This window comes from Drosophila suzukii, chromosome 3 (genome assembly GCF_043229965.1).
Source record: "Drosophila suzukii chromosome 3, CBGP_Dsuzu_IsoJpt1.0, whole genome shotgun sequence".
NCBI lineage: Eukaryota > Metazoa > Arthropoda > Insecta > Diptera > Drosophilidae > Drosophila > Drosophila suzukii.
Window position 1 is genome coordinate 2,096,232 of NC_092082.1, and position 21,162 is coordinate 2,117,393.

The 21,162-nt window shown below is 39.5% G+C and overlaps 2 protein-coding genes across 3 annotated transcripts; both read right to left on the minus strand.

The window, feature by feature from the left end:
- Nucleotides 1-144: 144 nt before the first annotated feature.
- Nucleotides 145-7,732, minus strand: Cpr62Ba (Cuticular protein 62Ba). Of its 2 annotated transcripts, none has more exons than XM_070995705.1 (3): nucleotides 6,878-7,732; nucleotides 2,181-2,330; nucleotides 145-1,411 (listed from the first exon to the last, which is right to left on the minus strand). In XM_070995705.1, the coding sequence occupies exons 2-3, from the start codon at nucleotides 2,325-2,327 to the stop codon at nucleotides 1,127-1,129; spliced, it is 432 nt and encodes a 143-aa protein (XP_070851806.1). In that variant the 5' UTR covers nucleotides 2,328-2,330; nucleotides 6,878-7,732; the 3' UTR covers nucleotides 145-1,126. The 2 variants fall into 2 exon arrangements, with proteins under 2 accessions (XP_070851806.1, XP_036670310.2); XM_036814415.3 differs by having other exon boundaries at nucleotides 2,181-2,333.
- A 3,515-nt stretch (nucleotides 7,733-11,247) lies between these two features.
- Nucleotides 11,248-14,325, minus strand: Cpr62Bb (Cuticular protein 62Bb). The gene is made up of 5 exons (XM_036814399.3): nucleotides 14,173-14,325; nucleotides 13,928-14,078; nucleotides 13,255-13,351; nucleotides 12,960-13,199; nucleotides 11,248-11,631 (listed from the first exon to the last, which is right to left on the minus strand). Exons 2-5 carry the CDS (start codon nucleotides 14,015-14,017, stop codon nucleotides 11,480-11,482), a joined length of 579 nt encoding a protein of 192 aa, XP_036670294.1. The 5' UTR covers nucleotides 14,018-14,078; nucleotides 14,173-14,325; the 3' UTR covers nucleotides 11,248-11,479.
- Between the last annotated feature and the right edge of the window lie 6,837 nt (nucleotides 14,326-21,162).

A 21,162-nucleotide genomic window follows, 5' to 3' on the forward strand; every position in this document is an offset into this window, starting at 1 on the left:
GAGATAAATAAACAAATAAAGGCAGAGAGATTATCAGAGGTTAATCTCCCTCCGCCGAAGAAGATGGCGCCTAAATGGCCTTTTAATTGTCCACAGGCCAAGGGTCGACTAAAGGGCAAGCCGGACAAGGTGAGCTGTCAAACGGAATAACGGACCCACCGCTGATTGGCACTCTCTTGAACGGCTTTTTATCGCCCCGGGCACTCAAAACTGGGCACAAAAAGCAGTGCCAACAAAACATACGGCAATTAGCCGGGGCAATTAGCGGTGTCGTTGAACGGCGGCGGCTTCTGGGCCATCATTTAAGCTGATCGGTGATCACAGAGCGGCGTCTTAGGACCGTGACCACGAGACGTCAACAGGCAGCAATGGAAACAATATAATTATCACGAAAAGCTAACAAAAACACAATCATTCTTTTTCTGCAGCCCAAAAATATCTGATTTATGCCCGCTTGGCTCCTTTTGACTTTTTGTTAAGGTGTCGTTAACCGAGTTTCGGCTTGTCAACGGGTTTAGTAGCGCAAAAATACGTCAACAATATTTCACAGGGGTTAATTTATTATAATTAAGCTTGAAATTCATATTCAGACGCTTGAAAAGTGAGCTAACATCAGTCGTAGCTGATTGTACCGAATACAAAGTGTTTAATTTACTACCGTTTTTCGGTGGCTCAAGCAATTACTCAAGTTAAAAGGCATGGCCACAAGATGGGCTTGCAGATAATATCCCAGCTAAGGGTAGCCATTAATTTCTTTTTACAAAAGCAGCCCAAAGATAACAATCGAATTTCGTTGCCTCTAGTCACTCGCATTTGTTTTGTTTACCCAAAACAAAGGGAAAATAATTTGTATTCATTCATTCGTCTTTGCTTGAATTATAGCCCCAAAATATTTACATTTTAAGTTTAATAAAATTGCCCGTTTACATTTTATGCGCCCCTCCCGAAAACAATTTAAATTTCAAATTAGAAATCCACTTAACAAGTCAGCGAAGTCATTGAAAGACAATTAAACATTTTGCAAATTACGACTGCGTAAAACAAGACAAATAATTCGCTTGTCGTTGGTTGTTATTTGTTATTTGCTGTTCCTTTTTTCCGGGCCGGTTTCACGCCGCTGGAGGTCTTAAATCACAAATGCCACAGGCTCGGCGAGGGCCAGAGCCCGGATCGGCTGCCTGCTCCGGAATTCCAGGGCCTGATGCACCCGACTGTTCCCGGTTCGCTGCTCCACGACGGCCCTGAATCCCCGATTGGGTCCCCGCACCTCGTAGTGCACGCTGCGGACGTGGCCATTGGGCTCCAGGTGGGAGTAGGACCCGGAGACCTGGTCCCCCTGCCGCTGCTCCCGGTGGAGGATGTGCACCTGACTGGCCAGGTCGGAAATGTGGTACTGATGCGAGTAGTGGAGCTGTGGAGAGGGGTAAATTGTTTGGGGAAAATATTACTAAATATATTTAGTTTATGCATTTTTATTATCATAGTATCTTTTATCTAAATGTGTCATGTAAGCCCCTTGATTTGTTTAAATAAATGATATTTTTAAAACAGAACAATAATATTTGCCATACACTTTAGTATATTTAACAGGTCTGGCGATTTAGATATATGAATGTTCTAAACAATAAGCAAAGGTGATATTAAAATAACTAGGCTGAAAAGGTTAATCACACTTAAGTGGGTAAATTGAATTTTAAGTATTTTAACATGTAACCGTATTGTCTAAAATTGAAGACGTTTTTATAACCATCAGAACTTTCAAATATATGTATAAAGATTTTATATATTTTAAGGTGATGAATAACGGTATTTTAAAAATTAAATCCCATAATGATAAATGGTAAAAATATATTCTAAGTATTAATTTATTATACTACCATTGATAAAGCTTACAAAAGGATATTTAAAGGATGATGCAAAGTATATCTAAGCTATTTTATTTTAAATATGACTTTTTCAGATGATAAAATAAAATGCTTGATAATCTTCAAATGCATTGATTGCTATTTATATCAAGTGCTTTTCCCAAGCTAAACATGTTAGTTACTATTTTCGCACGTTTTTGTTGGTTAAATACAACATTATACAAGTTAATCCTTGATTTCCAGAAATATGGACCATAACTGTTAGTTTTCATAAAAGCTTTTGCTGCAATGTGGCGAAGCAGCTGCGGGACTCACCCTTTCCTCGTCGTGATTTCGGCCGTAATCGTTGTAAAACTCGATGTGCTCTACGGGGCCACGCTGCGTATGCGCAATCTGCAGCAGCCAGAGGATCACGAGGCCGAGTCCCATTCCATATGCCATGCTGACCGGACACGTGGGCATGAGCTGCTGCTGAAATTAATTTGATTAGAAACATAACGAAGTGGGAGTTGGAGGAGGACCAGTGCCCAAATGGTGACCGGAGATTGGCCCCCAAGGAGGAGTGGCCGGGGTGAAAATCATTTGCACTTTGCGGTTACGGCAGCAGTCGAAAGCTCCGAGCAGCCACTTCCTAGCGGCTCCAGCGATGCTGATTACATAGTCACGTTGTTAACTACATCTTCACGGTGCACAGCAGTTGAAAAAATACAAAAAGCTGGTGTGGATTGGATGCTGGACTGAGGGACTGGGGGACTGGTGGACCGGTGGACGTGCATGCCACAAGTTGGGCAATCAAGGCGAATCAAAGACCAGCATCTTTCACACTTCGTTAGGGGCCAGAGACTTCAACTTAGTCAAGGCAATTTAGTGTCAAAAAGCGAGCAGTCGATAAAGACAAAGGCCCCCGAACCCGAACCCCCGGCAATATGCATTACATTATGGATCTTGGCGATCTCCGCCGGTTGGCTAACATGCCCTAACGTGACTGTCGGATTGGTGCATTGGTGGATTGGACTGACCCAGAGCAGGCACCTGGACCCTTTTTGTAGCGCCAATACCCCAACCCAGGGGCTTGGTCTTCGAGGAGATTGCCGTTTATGAGCCGCGAGTGGCAACTTTCTTTCTCTTGCATCATGATGCTTAACTCTAGTTTTCCTCGGCCTTTCCGAGGCACGTTTTCCTGGCAATGCAAAGATTTGAACAGCAGGTGACGCCATCGACATCGCCATCGCCTCTGCCCAGTTGTGTTCCAGGTCTTCCTACTCGGATGCTCAACAGTTCATAAAAACCAATGCCCTTTTGATTGGCTACAGCTGTAATTGCCCCGGGGTCTTTGTGAAAGGCTGCCGAAGCCACCAATCACCGGCAAAAAATTATACCAATAAGGTTCAGGAAGAATTTCATTTGAAAAATCCTTTTTCTAGATTTTCTATAACTATAAAGGTAAAAGTTTAACATATTTGAAAATATACTCTCATGTTTCTATACTTTATATAAAAAGTGGATCCCCGTTTTGTCGTACTCATACTAAACTAATATTAGGTTATGAAATTTAAGCCAAGAGCAAGAATAGAAAATATTTTATATCATTGAGTTTTACATAACAAAAATTTCAAAAGAGGTTAAAATTTTTGTCAAAAATACGACATTTTTTTTCGGTTTTTCCATCGTAGTTCAGCCAAATCAAGGCGTAGAGCTAAAAGACCGACTGTTTTGAGCAGCTTGCTAGATATGCTAACGACCCTCATCACTTCTATGAAAATTTATTTTTTTCACAATATTCCCATTTTTTAAGGGGTTACATCATTCATTTTCGAAAAATGGCAAAAATTAAAAATTTTTAGGTTAGAATGCCAATGGATTGGAAATTAAACCACGAGCTCAACGAGGTATCACATTCCTCATTCTGACTTATATTTTTGTTATGGTAGCCAAACGGAAGAAAAAAGCGAGAAAAAGGGTCCAAATTCTTGTCAAAAATACGAAGTTCAGAAAGATTGTGTTTTCTTAAAAAGGAAAAAGTTAATTAATAACAACATTATATTTTTTATACACTAAAATCACGTTTTAATACCATCCTTGTATTTATTTTTACCTTATCATTGTTAGTGATTAACCTTTGCTTCAAAAATCAATTAGTGTCGGTCTTTGGCATATTTTTGAATGAAGTAATAAATTTAAAACTAGCATTTGGCAGTGTCAACAACCATTTATAAAAACATTTATCAAAGTGGGTATGTAAGCTTTGCAAACTTGTTTATCTGCTGTGAGTTATGCACATGAGATAAGATTGAGTATACGAAACTTGATATATCTAACTATTAGATTTATCCTAATTTTTGTACATTTTATTTTCGGTGCAATCTTGGATTCTCCGTTGGTAATAAAGAAATTGTCTAATTAGCCCACTACACCGACTTTCGATTGGCCATGGGCTGCACTACGCATACGCCCCATTGGCTTGCGCAATCGCAGCTAACTAGATGATCTGGCTGGATGTTGGGGTGCTGGAGTACTGGATTCCTTTGGGCCACGAATCTTGGCGCCCAAAACCGGGTCCGTCCCAACTGTCGTTAATTGCGGGGTCGGCTGGGCGGCTGACTTCCATAATTCACAGAATCGAACCGATAATCTACGGTGGGTCAGGGCACGTTTTTCGGGCCCATCTCAGCCTTCGAAATGCCAGATGCACTGGGGGAAAAAACCTCTAGCTACCTACACTGAAAACAGGCTGGACCAGGACAACTTGTTTCGTTTGACTTGCTAATTGCAATGTAATAAAATGAAAACGAAATGGCGAAAGAGAAATATCGGACGACAAAGCATTTTCCATTTCATTTCTTTTACTGGAAAAGCCTCCTGAAACACACGCGCTCCATTAGGCCCGACAAACATGCGGCGAATGTTTATTCATAACTGGACCGAGCTGGGGTTCGGGTTTCCAGCTGTAGAGACACATCTATGGATACAGATCCAGAGATCCCGAGATCCAGAGCCAGAGACAGCCGCACTCGGTCAGTCAGTCGCCTTGTCAGCTTGTTGGCCAGTCGGTCGGATGCGAAAAAAATAAAAACACTTGCGTTTTCTATTGATTTGTGGCCAGATTTCTTGTTTTCCTTGCTTTGTTTACATAATGAACTGCCACTGGACCCCGGGAACCCCTAGTCGTAGACATCGTAGCCCCCACCCCTGACCATTTCCAGCTCCAACTTTAGTTATGCGGGTGCCAGTCGCACATAACATTGCGACACTCGAGATCGGAGGCTATATCGAGTGTGTCTATATCCCCGGCTCCGTCGTCGTGCCCAGATATATAACCTTAGTCAATGCTATTTGTTGTTATCTTTATAGCAATCGCCGGGGGCTGCCGCATTCGCATTCGCATTTGCAGCATCATAGCCAATGTCGCCGCCAATGTTGCGCTAAGCTGCCGTTAGGTTTTTAAATTGTGGAAGTTACTGCAAACTTCGCTTAATTGCCATGGGGGAAAGATGAAATGGCAGCGAAGGCGGGTGAAATGTATAAAAAGGGGCGCGAATCACGGCGGAGAAAGCAGTTGGGCAATAATAAAACATGTCAAATATTGCTTGATTTAGAAAGGGGTTCAATTGGAAGGTTTAAAAAAAGTATCAATTAATTTTACTCTTTATAATGCTGATGTACAATTTCATCATTGAATGCGAACAAAAAATGGTATAAAGGTTTATGTAATCAAAAGATAACAAAATAATATCGTATCAGATTATCATGTACATTTCAGAGGCAGAAATATGTAATTGTCTCATGTACAAAGAAAAATTAAAAATTGGAAGAACGATCATATAATGATGGAATGTGAAGTAAAATCCTAATGATGTGCAGTATAATGACAATACAAACACCTAATGCTTTATACAGCCTAAAAATTTCCCAGAAATGCGTTCATCTTCAAAAGATAAGCCGCTCTTTTTATGACCAAACATGATCTTAACATCCCTGCGAATTGTTGGCAAGTTGAATAAACTTTTATGATCTTGTCTGCTGAAGTTGTGTTTCCGTTTGGGAGACACGCTTTAAGCGCAGACATTCTACGACAATTACGGTCATAATCTGGCTTTTCATCTTCCGCAATTCAAGCCGCGATCCCCTGTTGTTGGCCACATTCGGCGACCCGGTTCACTCACTTCCCCTTCTACGAGATCTCGATCGGGGGATTGCATAATGTCATGGGTACAGAAGAAGACCGCTTTCAAGGCCGCACTCGTGACCACACTTGGCTGGGCCTTTCTTCCCGTTCCCCTTTGGAGGTTCCAAGATCCCAAGTTACCAAGCGGCGCACAAAACAAAAAAACCATGCCTTTTATGGCCTTTCCTGGCCGAGAGTCGTGTGTTGCTGCACTTCCCAATTAAAATGCATGGCTAGGACAGCCAAAAAGCGGGCCGAAAAGCACTCAGATGCGATACGAATCGCAGAAATGGTTTGCGAACAGCGGCTGAAAACCGACAAAATTGAAACCCGTTTTAAATGCACCGAATTTACATAATGTGCTCCAAATGGGCAGCAGGCACATATAAATCCCGAGTCACAAAAAATAATCGAAAAAACGGAGCCGCAAGCAATGGCAATGACAATTGCCTGTGACAATTGCGGAAAAAGGCCAAAGTTGCCAAAATAAAAAAAAGGATTCAAGCAAAGTTAAGTTCATGGAAATCCGAAATTGCGCATATGAAAGTTCCGCAGTTTTCTTGGCCATTCGAAAGGGAACTACTGCTTAAAAATCGAGGCAAAAATTAAGCCGAACATGAAAAGCGAATCTAAAAAGCGATATTGATGTCTGGCAATTTATGTTATTGAACTTTGCTTTATGCAAATTGAAAAAACGGTGAGTAATTGTAACAGATTTCTGGGCTTGTTTTAATAAGATTTTTCATCATTTTGTGTTGAATGTTTGAGAGAAATGAAAGTCCCAAAATCAAGGAGGTCTCCCCTTAAAAGATAATCAAACGACTTCCTTCCACAGAGAGCCACTTACTTTTGGTGTTGCAAGTTGCTAGTTGCGAGTTGCAAGTTGCTGCTTGCGAGTTGCCAGTTGCCAGTTGCTATGTTGCTATGTGTGGGCCGTAATATCAATGGCAAACACTTGAAAACTGAACCACTTTGCTGGGCTGCCACGCTTGCTCTGAAGTGTTTGGAGTGGAGTGCTCTTGGGTTTTTTATTTACGAGATGAGATGAGTCTGGGATTTTAGATTGTCAACTGGCGATGGCAGCTGAGATTCTCCTGCGCACGAAAATCGTGGTGCCAGCGGGTCTCTATAATTATGCCTATGCCCCATCGTGTATGCATAAATAAATCTATATCTGTATCTGCATCTGCATCTGCATCCCCACTATTAGATCATTCTCTTTTGCAATTCTTCCCCCGGCCTGTATGTGATTTAATTAACTTTTGCGAGCAGTTCCCTGAATCGCATTCAATAAAGCACCTAGCCCAGGCAACAAAAGGGCATGATGCCGCACTTTGAGCACCCGGCTACACAACACACAAAAACGAGCTTGTAACCGCAAATTAGTTTCAAACATCACACAAAACACAAAAACAGGCTACAAAACTGCATCAGCGATCGGCAGCCTTGCAAAATTCGTTCCGAAAATCCATTGCAATAATAACCATAACCCCCTCGAAATCCCCTTCTGTGTATCCCAGACTGAAAAATCGACAAACGATGTTCGCCTTTATTCTGTATTATTACTCTGCCTGCTGCTCATTTTTCGGTTTTGCGAGCTGAGCTTAGATTTTTCAGTGCTGATAGTAAAAGTGACGCATCAAATGGAGCTGCCTGAGTTGGGATATAATTAGAGAGTAGCAGGGGTATATACTATAGAGGATTCGGATTTACTTTGTATCACTAAAATGATAACTTAAGACGCTCAATAGGAATTATATTCCTAAACTGGTTATAAGAAAAATTTTGAGATACAATAGAAGTTGTATAAAAGATGATATGTTATATCACTTAAGCTTTGGAATACTTAAAAAAATATTTATCGAGCATACTTTATAATTCAATAAATAGTAATAAAATTAATAACAATTTGCATGGGCTATATAAGTTTATACTCAGCGTAAGAAGGTTTAATAAAACTTGTTCTAAATGATGGTGAGAACGTGCTATAAAAACGTACCTCAACTAGTTACTTAACTAATATAAATATATTTAACTACTTTATATTTTTGTTAATACTATTCAATGTAATAAGTATTGAGGAGGTGTACCCCTCACAAAAAATGTTCTGATTTTCTGCTCCATGAGTCAATGACACAAACACTGGCATACACATGTTTATAACTTATTTTGCAATATTTTTCGAAAAACACACTAAAAACGTGTCCCAGCGACAACAATCACTTTGAAAGGGTTTTCGTGTGGTTTTGCATCTTTACGGCCAACTGGGTCTCATCTGGGCATCAATAGAATCCTAAACAAGTGGTTTTACTACTATATCTGCTTTGGTGTTTTGTAATGCGCGAATGCTAAATTTGGCAACTGTTCGGGCAACTGGCAACTAAACAGCCTCTAAAGTCAATAATAGATGCCTCAGAGCTTTCAGCTTAGCCGGTTTCGGATGCTCACAACTCGGCAAACTTTTATGACTTAATTTTGAGCTGCCTCATGGATAGGGAAAAATACATTGTTTATTGAAAACATTATTTGCGGTTTGCGAAACGGGGTTCAAGAGGGTTTGCAAAATTAGATTTATTTGTGGTTGCACAAATCGATTCGAATGAACGAAGTCTGATCGATGCCGATCAACTGGGAGTTGGGCACGTGGTTGGGTTCAATTAATAAGTTAGTTTGTTTTGCCACTAGACGGAAGTAATCATGGTCGATTATTTTAAATTGACTGTTAATGAAATGCAGTTGGACTTTGCCCGAAAGATTTATTACACCCGATGGAAGATTGAATTTTGAAACTAGGTTTATGGTATCGCGTACTTCTTCCTTGTTTTTTAGGTCTTGGTTTTAACCTAAGAACTTTATAGATATAAATGACTCAAAGTTAAATTTGACTTGGGTGTATTAATATTTTTATTGAATAAAAGAACGGAAAAGGAAGTACATATATTTTTTTATCAATCCTTTGCGATTTTCTAATTGTTTGCAGTAGCAGTCCAGAATTTCCTCAATGCGATTTGTAAGTTTTCCATGATTTCCTTTGACTGTTTGCCACCCAGCTGAAGCATTTCTTAGCCACGAAAAATGAGGCTTAAATTATTGGCCTGGCATTTAACATGACAGCCACATTAAATTGTCCACTTTGGCAACCTGTGAGTCGGGCATATTCGTACGTAGGTAATGCTACCAATAGTACCCGTATATATATTTGGCCATATGTTTTATATATAGGAGTCGGCTAGGCCGCTGCTGGCGTTGGCTATAATTGAGGTTTGACGTCTCGGGCCGGGTTGGGTTCAGACTTTTGCTCCGGGCCCCCAGACCTCTCGAGGAAATTTCAGGCGACGACGGCCTGTCCGGGGCAAAAAACAATTTTTATTTAACAGCTTCAGTTTTGGTTTTTGTTAATTGTCACTTTCATTGGAGCCCGCACAATCCCAGCAATTTTAATTCAATCCTAATGCGCCCAAATGAATCGGATTGGGTAAGCTCCACTCTGATGCAACCACACTGGAACAAATTATCGTAATACTTTGTCCGCTAAATGCAATCCATAACTCATCGCCGGGCTAATCTGCGTTTTATGCAAAGCAACTTGGAACCGAGAAATGTTTGCTCGAGACCAGTTCTTGGACCCTAACCTTGAGCCACAAACACGAAGCCAAGAAGACGCTTCCAGTTGACTAGTTGACTAGATATACACATCCGTTGTGTAATTGCCCAGAGACCAGTGGTAGATGGAAAAAAACATTAGGAAAAAAGAAAACCATTGCGTGGTTCTAGACAGCTGTCCAGTGGTGCTGGGCAATTACAGGCCGCCAGAACCATTAACAGTTATTAAGATCGAATCCGAATTCAATTTATTTGTTAATTAAACGATTGGCTAATTCCATGGTGTCTTGTGTACGCAGATTAGCTGCCATCAAGATCACAGCTCAGATATGCAGTTAGCCGACTTTGGCGCCCCCCGTTCGTATGAGTGATATCTCGCTGAAATATTAAGTATACGTTGCGGTGTTACAATCTGTGTTCATAGCTGAGTAATAGAAAATCAAATAAAAATGGCATTTAAAGGCATTTTAAAATCATTTATGACGATGGTAAACAGGGTTTTGTTGGGCAGGCAAAAGTTGATTACATTTTCTGGCTAAGAGAAATCCCACAAAGTATGCAATGAATTTGACATCTTTAACAGAAAAAGTCTTAGTAAATTTTAAAACCGTCAGGCTTAAACTAAGTTTTCCAAGCCCAACTTCAAACTGAAACAAAAAGCTTTTTAATCTTATTCAGCTATCGCCACTTTGACCATTTGGCGGGTCAGCAAAAGCCACCGGAAGAAAGGTCTTGAGACCCCCAATTAAGTCAGCGAAATGGGCCATCTAAACAAACAACGAAAATAACCCCAAAAAAACGCTTATGTAAGTTGGAGCTACAAGTTTGTAGACCGTGAAAATGTCTAGTTTTTGATAGAGGAAAAAGCCAACGGAAACGTACAACTTTGAATATTGAATGGCAATATTTTTGCTTTAATGAAATCCAAAGCTTTGGCAGCGTTCAATTGGCCATGAGACACATCAATTAAAGCTTTCCCAAATGGGTAGTGCAAATTGAATAAATGGTTTGCTAAGTGTAAATTGTAACGCCAACATGGAAGGCGGAATCTGATAGCTGCATTTTAATTTATTTAAGCCATATGCTCATTAGAATTACTGAGTTTAATTTAAATTCATTAAGAGAAAAAAGGGAGGAACATTCATCGTAATTACTCAGCTTAACTAAAGTCAAGCGAAAAGTATAACCAATTACTCATATAATAAATTTTAGAATTTACACATGTTTTTCCAACGAAATTGAAAGATAACTTTAAGCCAAACATAAAAGATAATTTAAAAAAAATATAAAATGATGTTTCATGATCTTTTTTTTCAGAAAATAGGTAAGCCAATAAAAGAACAAATAAGTTAATCATAAAAAAATGTAAATTGATTTTAGTTTGTTTAATTTATTTTAAAAAAAAACTTTAAATTAACTTTTGATGTTATTGGTAAGGTCCGAGGCAAATTAAATAGTCAAAAAAAAAGGTAAAATCGATTAGTTCAGCAAAGTAAAGAAATTAAGATGTAAAGTCCTGAAATCTATCCTCCGCCATTAAACTTTATAAAAACATTTTTTAATTTGATCATATTACTATAAGTTTCCCTAAAGTACCAAAGAAAACACCATTAATTTTCGTATTTCCACTTAAACATTTTATCGAATCTTTATTTTACAAATTTGTTACATAACTTAAGTAAGATTAACCTTGATGTTTCCCTTTTGTTCGATTGCGTAGCGTAGATCTCAAAGTTCCTTCGCGAGCTGCACTGAGAGAATCCAGTGAGTTTCCGGGTGGTGGTGGTGGTGGTGTACAACTAAGTGGGCTTAAACGTCTACGAAGGGTCGGAGTTCCGAGTCCATCCTAGTAGTGACCCGCATAGGGACTCGCGTAGTGGCCGTAGTTGTACTGGTCGTACTGGGGAATGTACTCGTACTGCTGGCCCTGGTTGTAGTAGCCATCGTCGTAGTCGTAGTGGATGGGAGCAGCTGCCGCCGGAGCATAGTGCTTGGCCACTTGAAGATCGAATAAATATGGAGACTTTAGCTTTTTCTTCAGGGGACTGCATTGACTTAAATTTATTTCGCTCTTTCGGATCTCTGTGTTGTAATAATGACCGACAAAAAACAAAAAACAAAAACTAAACTGCGGTAACAGCTGTTAACCGTTTTTCTATTGTTGGTAAGTAGCTCAACTGGCCAAAATAAATAGAGTTAGCGTTCAATGACAAAGGCATTTTCTTTCGCCATTTCTCTGCCCCCTTGCAAATAATTTATTTGTGCACGAATTTGTCAGTCAATTGGTCACAGGTGTTGTTTTTGCTTTGGCGTTGCCTGCATTTTAACTTTTTTACTTTTCGTGGCCGTTTTGCATGCAAACAAGTTCGTTGCCTAAGTCTTTTGTTTTGGCTGCTGATTTCTTTCGCCGTGCGTTTTGCTGATAATTCTCAATTAAAATTGCACCGCAGCACCCACAACAATTATGAGTTTTCACATGAGTATCCAACCATGTATTCATTTCCCAGGCCCAAAGCGTTGCGACATTGAGAAAATTATGCTAAAGTGTTTGCAAGCCAAAGGGAGATGGGAAATGGGCGAAGAAGAAGAAACGGCAATTTTCGTGAAAAATATGCTGCGGTGGCTGTTGTTTTTTGGAAGATGATGCACCTGACATAATCTGTGTGGGAAATTCGAAACCGAAAGTGCATAAACAAAGCTAGATCTTTGGCTCCGATCGGAGCAAACGTGAGGTAACCCACTAAAGAGGCGTGTCGGCGGATTAGTCAACCATATGATGTTACACATTTCCAGCCCAGTTTTACAACCCATGATTCAGCTGCTTAGCCGCCTGACTGGCCACAAATGTGAGACTAATTGCAATTTATTGAATGAAATTGGCAATGCAACTGCCACCCAAGCTAGAAATGAGATGAGGATTACAATGAGTTTATGGTAAGTTATTCAGACAGCGGAGAACTTTCAGTAGGCTGCATAGTAATCAGCGTCAAAACCAAGATCATCATCATCGCTATAGCCAACGTTGTCGTCTTCGTCTGGGCGCAATTTGCGATACTGATTGTTCAGATAGTTGGCATGCCGCCTGAACAGCTTTAGCATGCGATATGTGTTCATGCCTGTGGAAGAGCGAGCAGAGAACACGTGGAAATGGGTGGGCGGGACCACAAAAAGGGGGGATCTACGCAGGAAGGGGGTGAAGGACCAGAAGAGGTGCCACCAGAGGTGAAGGCCAAGCTATACAGGGTGCTGCTAAACCATTCTCTAACATTTTGAAACCCTTAGACCCCTTAAAACCATCCATCCTCCCGGAAAAGTTCCAAACTCACCATAGGGCGCCGGGGAGGCCACCACCAGTGGGGCATGGGCCACAGGAGCCACGTGCTTCACCACCTGCGGTTCGTAGTGGGCCAGGATGGGCTTGTGGGCCACAATGGGATTGGCCACCACCGCCTGGGCGTGCACAGTGGGTCCAGACTTGGTCACCACCGCATTGAAGCCGTGAATGGAGTCCGCCGTGTAGTCCACAGTGCGGATGGAACCATCGGGCTCAACCAGCGAGTATTGACCTGGCGATGAAAATATAGAAATACAAAGATTTTGGGTCAGTTCCTGGCATCTTACCCTTGACCACGTCGCCATCTCGAGTCTCATGTTGGGACTTCACATCTCCTGTGCTGTGATCAGCCACACCATAGTTGAACGCGTATTTCGGATGGTCCTGATAAATAAAGGGGAATTATAATTTGGTTAATTCAAAAATTATAAAATAACTTTTCTTAAAATAAATGAACCCTTAACAAATTTAAACAATTTATGAAATTTCAGGATATGGCTAAGGAAGTGATTTTGTATAAGTAATTTGATTAAATTTGATTTCTTAGTACAAGATTAATAAAAATCTTTTTAAAGGGTGATATTTTAAAGCTTATACCGGTTATTATTAAGGTTTACTAAGTAGTTAATGTCATTGAATACACAAACAAATTAAAAGGATACATTTGATGCATTAATTCTACATTTTTCTTCAACTTATACGAATTTTAATATTTTAACCAGTGAATTCCTCCGAACATGAAAAAAGAATAGCTGGAATATAATTACTAAATTCTTTTTATACCATTTCTTTCATCAGGTCTTAATTTCACATAAGTAAACTCATAAGGTATACTCCAATTTATCAATTAATAAAACTTGAAAACTAATTTAGCTGTAATTTTCTAACTCCACATTCGACGATCAGGACTGTTTTCAAAATTTTGATTACTCCTGGTTTAGATTCCACTTGAAAACTCACATAATAATCCAGGGCATATCCCGGTCGCGCCACAGCAACACTGGCAAAAAGGGCCAACGAAAGGATAACGAAGCACACAAAGTTTGCCATTTTATTTATGGGTTGTATATATTTTTTGGTTCAAAAGCGTTTGAAGCGTGTAAAATATTTGCTGGAAATAAGCACAAAATTTCGTATCCGTTAGAAAACACCGCACTGAGTTGGGAATATTTATGTTTTTTTAATTTTTCAGGACTCAAATTTACTTGGAGTGATTCAACGGCACCAGATACAAACACCGCAAAGCTGCCCGGAATACTGTGGCGATTCTAAAAGCAAGTTTCCATTAAATAAGCGCGAAATGTGCGAAAGTCGCGGGCAGCGAAGTCGGCAGAGAGCGGCCACAATGCCAAGACTCTTGGCTTCTCAGTCACTCGGCTGTGGCGAATGGTGATCCAGTCTGGTGAGCCACTCTTCCCCAGCCAGAGAGGTGGTAATGGAGCCACCACACCGTGCCCCACCATCGGTGGGTTCCCCATGTGAACTGGAGTTGCAGCACGGATCCATGGGATGTTGCCAAACGCAGCCGGGTTCCACTGATTCAAATCCGCTGAATGGGGTGGCGTTGTCTCCATTTGTCGTCCCCGATCTGCGACCCATTTCTCAAATCCGTTGCCAATCCTCCACAGCCACAGCCACCGCCATTGTCAATGAAGTCATCGGGAACAATCACTTCTCTTCGGCCCAGAATTATGCGAGATTAATCATTCGAGCTAATCATTAGTTTCCTTGATTTCTGCAAGAAATGATTGTGGCCAATTTAACTAACAACTTAATGCCGGCAAGGGAAACTGAAACCGAAATAAATCGCTGACAAGAACCGAAAAAATGTAAATCAAACACAAATCGGGTCAAGTTGCAATTGCAGCACAATAAGGCCCTAGTTATTCGGCACATGCGAAATTCTCAGTGCTCTACTTCAATGACAGTGGCTGAAACTGGTAACAAGTACTGGCAATAGTACCAGATACTATGCCAACTGGACCCCCCTTAGGTCTTTTGTCTCAGCAGCATTCAACTTGAAGGTCAAGCGCATTTAACTAGACTTCAAAGCGGGCTTCCATTCTGGGTTGAAATGAAAGCAAAAGTCTTCAAAGCAGGACAATTTATGATGCCAAACAAATGCTATTCCTTAGCTGCGCCGAATCTGACCTTTGGTTTAGCCATAACAATTAGTACGACTGGTAAAATACAGATTAAATAAGCGATGAGGAATTGGAGACATTTAAAAGCGGGGTAAATGGGAGAAATAAATGTGTGAATCAAACTCAGGTAAGAATTTAAATAAAGTGTTATCCATTTATTGCTCGGTATGAGTTAAATGGGTTCAGTTTTTTTTGACTTTAAATGATCGGTGTTTATTAGCTAGTTATGAAGATAACCTTTGATTAAAACCAACAATTATCATTACAGTGTTATTTTAATAATTTATTGTTAATGTAGCATATAACAGTAAGGAACATATTATAGAAATTATGAACAAACGAATTATGTATAGGGAAAAATAAAATAGTATGTGAAACTAAATGAATCTTTTTAATTCTTTTTGAAATTATTTTTTTTCGCGTGCCTTGTCTGGGTACACATTTGTTGTATAACAAAATAGAAAACAAAATTAGTTAGCACAAAGAAAACCGCTTAATTTAGAGGCTTTTGACATATTTTAAAATAGTTTCACCTCTACTGAAATAACATGCAAATTGCTCTCATCTTTCGAGCTGATCGGAGCCCCAACAAAGGCGGTCTGAGACAGATTTTCAATATTTAATTTATGGCAATTGCACACCCTTGAGAAAAGACGAGAACGTGCCAATTGCGGTCTGTCTGGCAGCCCAGAAACCAATCCAATTATTGTCAGACCGCAGAAGCCCTAACTGTTAGTTAGTAAGTCAGTTTTTGCTTGGCTAATAATGTGGGCTGGCTTAATGTCCAGGTCGGAACTTCTTGGACATTCCCATTTTCACACAATTAACCACTGCGAGGGGCGCGCTAAAGACTCTAATTAAACGGCGAGGAGTGCTTCAGAAGTAATCCCCAGCTGACCCGACCAGCAACAAAAACCAACAGACCTTCGACTTCGGCTTGGAAACAATTGTCTCTCTTCGCCTGCGGTTTTTGTAAAACTAAATACTAGATTAAGTCAATTTGCATGCCGCCAAAAAGCATTTTGCTACCTAGACTTGGGAAAATTCAGTCAGCGATTGTCGGCGTTTTCCGAAGGTTTTCCATATATGCAGTCGCATATTTTTTCCAGCCCGTTCTTTCTGCCTAGTAAGCAGTCATCTTGACAGACACATGTGCGTGGCTGGGCATTGTTTTTCTGGTTTCTGGCAATTAACTTAAATATATTTAACCTATGAAAAAATAACGAGGCAGAAAGAAAATTCATAAACGGAGTGGAGGAATTCTTCTTAAATGTTCTAACGAGTGTGGGGTATTTTATGTGGGATGGGAAATAAGAAATTTCAATGAGGAAGTAAATCATTTTAGTGATTAATTTTGTGAATATTACATTTTATTTGTATGCCTCAAATAACTCTATATATTCTTAGAGATACTTCGAGTTTTCAAAAATTATATAAACTATTTTTAAATATATTTACTAGGCATGTGGGTATATAGTTAAAATGCCAAAAGACATTCTTCTTCCTTTGCATTTCTAGAAAATACAATAGGTTTAAATTGGGTTTCATAGAGAACTTCTCCCTTTCTGAGTACAAGAAAATCCTTTGAACTTTTGAATCGCTCCTGATTGGCAAGATCATACTGCACAAAGTGCTTCAGCGTAGGGAATTGGCAATGCAACTACCATGAGGTCGCAGTTTTGACCAAATCCAAAGACGAGTCATAAGCTTGGATCGAGGCTGGTGACTTTGACTTTGGCTTGCCTTTGGTCACCTAATTTCGTCTTGTTTGCACACCGACTAATTTGACAATGGAGCACTCGACAACCACTGACTTGCAACATGGGGAAGGGAATACGACTGAGATGGGATGGTTTGGAATGGAGTGTTGCAAGTGGCGGGCTTGGGAGTGTGGGCGGTTTTAAGACTTGTTTCTCGGGTAATACGGCCAACTCTCTGGCTGTCATTGTTGTCGCCCTTAGTTGGCCATGGTCCAGTGACTCCGCCTCATCTCCAGCTACAATTGAGTGACCATTGTTAGCCAGGCCAGACTGTTACAGAATGACCCGTGGCAAATGCGGGCCATAAAATGCAAATGAATGACTGCCTCTGGGTCTCTGGGTTCGGGGCCTCTCTTCCTCCACAATAAATTTCGCACCTCGGCGGCCAATTTGCTGCATACTGTTTGCTGTTTGCCGTGCATCAAATTAACGAGCCAACTAATCCAGTTAGCATGGTTATATAATTGACTCTGACAGTCGACGGCTGGTTATGCACTCCTATCATCGGCAGATGGGTGTCCGTCTCATATTATTTATGCGAGCTTCTACTTAGCTTCTGCTCAATTATCTCGGATCAGTTGTCCAACATTAATCAACAATTAATGGCATTTTTCAATTACGCAGACAGTCAGACGACATTTAACATTTCACAGTGGTTTACGTGGGCTTAAAGACTATCAGCAGATGAAAGCTGAGATGGAAATACTTTATAATTTAATAATTATTTTAAAGGTATTTAAATAGAAAAATATTCGATTTAATTTGTTTTTTTATTAAGTACTGATTTTGGATGATTTTGTTTTTTAGTTTAGTACGTATACTTTATTTCGCGTATCATAGAGGTATCCCACGTCTAAATCGGGATCCAATAACTAAAGATATGGAATTTTGAAGTCCAGTTTTTGGGTTTACATTCTGAATGCCATTGGAAATACGGAAAAATCAAACATGAAAATGGGTTAAAATTTGGACCCCCGCGCAAAAGAAATATTTTAATGTAGATTATAAGAGAATTCAACCACAAACTCATAGAGGTATCCCACGTCTAAATCGGGATCCAATAACTAAAGATATGGATTTTTGAAGTCCAGTTTTTGGGTTTACATTCTGACTGCCATTGGAAATACGGAAAAATCAAACGTGAAAATGGGTTAAAATTTGGATCCCCGCGCAAAAGAAATATTTTAATGTAGATTATAAGAGAATTCAACCACAAACTCATAGAGGTATCCCACGTCTAAATCGGGATCCAATAACTAAAGATATGGAATTTTGAAGTCCAGTTTTTGGGAATATATTCTGAACGTCATTGGAAATACGGAAAAATCAAACGTGAAAATGGGTTAAAATTTGGACCCCCGCGCAAAAGAAATATTTTAATGTAGATTATAAGAGAATTCAACCACAAACTCATAGAGGTATCCCACGTCTAAATCGGGATCCAATAACTTAAGATATGGAATTTTGAAGTCCAGTTTTTGGGAATATATTCTGAACGTCATTGGAAATACGGAAAAATCAAACGTGAAAATGGGTTAAAATTTGGATCCCCGCGCAAAAGAAATATTTTAGTGTAGATTATAAGGGAATTCAACCACAAACTCATAGAGGTATCCCACGTCTAAATCGGGATCCAATAACTAAAGATATGGATTTTTGAAGTCCAGTTTTTGGGTTTACATTCTGACTGCCATTGGAAATACGGAAAAATCAAACATGAAAATAGGTTAAATTTGGACCCCCGCGCAGAAGAAATATTTTAATGTAGATTATAAGAGAACTCAACCACAAACTCATAGAGGTATCCCACGTCTAAATCGGGATCCAATTACTTAAGATATGGAATTTTGAAGTCCAGTTTTTGGGTTTACATTCTGAATGCCATTGGAAATACGGAAAAATCGAACATGAAAATGGGTTAAAATTTGGACCCCGGCGCAAAAGAAATATTTTAATGTAGATTATAAGAGAATTCAACCACAAACTCATAGAGGTATCCCACGTCTAAATCGGGATCCAATTACTAAAGATATGGAATTTTGAAGTCCAGTTTTTGGGTTTACATTCTGAATGCCATTGGAAATACGGAAAAATCGAACATGAAAATGGGTTAAAATTTGGATCCCCGCGCAAAAGAAATATTTTAATGTAGATTATAAGAGAATTCAAACACAAACTCATAGAGGTATGCCACGTCTAAATCGGGATCCAATAACTAAAGATATGGAATCCAGAAGTGCAAAAGACAGGTGTAAGAAAAAGCCCTAATTTGAAAATTTTGAATACAATGTTTTTGACACTGTGCAACAAACAAATCATTCGACAAGCATTCTCTTAGCCCCTCAGCGCATCTTCTGAAACCAGTAGTCGATAGTGGAGGTATTTTATTATCTATAAATTGTATCGGCTGTGATAGATGCATATCTTAGAGGTTGCATCTTAATGTTGCCGCCACAAAAAGACTCCAGATACTCAGAGATACCGAGATACAATAACTGCAATGGATGCCATATAGAGAGCACGTGTTGGCGACAGTTTATTGAGGCAGTCATCTTGAATGTCAACTAGTCCGAGTCGGTAAAAAAATAGAAACAGAAAAAGAAACATAAAGCCGAGACTTTAGTAACTGTCACTTATCTATGAAGAAGTTGCTGGCTAAGTAAAGGTTATTGGAGCAGCAGATACAAGTTTACATTCTATTCGACATTGAGGTTTTGGCACAAGGGAGAGGTATGGGTACTGCATGTGTACACCTGTCTTGAGGTGAGATCTAGTTAGCCAGCGGAAACTTCCTTCCGGCATTTCCCATTTCTTGACCTTAACTGCCGGAGAATCCGCCCCCCAAAGGCGGCACCTGTCCGGTCTTATTTTTCGAATCAGTTAGATTAATGGAGCCCACGTATGAGAGATTCACCCTTTTGTTTATTTCGGTTCGAGCTCGAAATGCGCACATTTAAACGCTCCGCTGATCTCTGATCTTTGATAAATTCTTTTTCCCGCACCCAGCGTTTTTGCACCATTTTCTCGGATGTCTCTGTTTTGATAGCTAAGCATTTGTCTGAACCAAAAACCACGTTGTACCCATTAAGAGATCAATATTTGGCATTGTTTCGTTTTGTTCGCACGTTAAAGATGACGGAAATGCGAAGATTTGTTGCATGCGGAAGCCTCCAAGCACTCATCTCTTGCGACTTAAATGTTTTAACTTATGGTTTATTTGTTTATTGTCTTTGCCGAAGAAGAGACGCCCCCGAACTCGTGACCGCACTGGAGGGCAGCACCACCGGGGGCACCTTTCTGCGGTGGCTTCCCTTATAGCGGGGCGTAAAAGTAAAAGTGCGTAAGAGGATAGGGAAATTGCGGTTTTCCAAGTGCACACATTGACCTTGCAAAGCTGACAGTTTGTTATTGAAAATGTAACCATTAGAAAGGAGACCATCAATGAAGATTGAAATCAATTTTGACATTTGAAAGGCTTTTTAAAATTTTAAAAATGTTGAAGAAATTAGCCAATGCGCAGTCTTTTCTTATAAAATACAATAAGATTGGGAACCTACATATAGTACTTAAAGGCTGATAAGCCTGGCATTTTAGGTAACATAAATTTTACAACTGGCCTTGAATAATTAAAAATATTTCAGATAACAAAATGTTGATTCAATCAGAAAATAGAAAGGAATTTTTTGTACAGGTTTATACTTTTCTAATATCTAGAGCAACTAGTAAACAACTAAGTAAGGACATCATTAAGACGAAAAACTCTATGGTATTAACATAGCAAAATATCTATTAATGGTCTTAGTTATGCTATTCTAGAGCTCAAAAATAGACTTTAACTCCTATCATCTCAGAAAACAGCCAAAAAGCATACATTAAAATTAAATATTTATCTAAGCTTCTAACAACCAAGTTCAAAAGAGAGCTTAAAGTTATAAAGAAATACGCAGCCCAAAAGTTTCCTACAATAAAAAGTAGAAGAAATATTCAATGAGAAGGTAGTGGGTAGGTGGGGCTTACTACCCACAAGTAATCCTTTCTTCGGCATACGCAAAAGTATATCCAAACTCACATTTAAAGAAATGAAGAATGTTTTGTTAAAATTTAAGATACGCATTATTTTATTTTAAAATTTCACGTTATCTCACAATTTAATTTAACTAATTTCATTAAAATTTAAATTAACTAATTTGAAATGAAATAAGAATGAAGATATATACCAATCTGTTAATTCCAAATGGATGTCAAGGCAAATCAAAGCCCATCTTAAGATAAAAATGCACGTGTTTGAAGT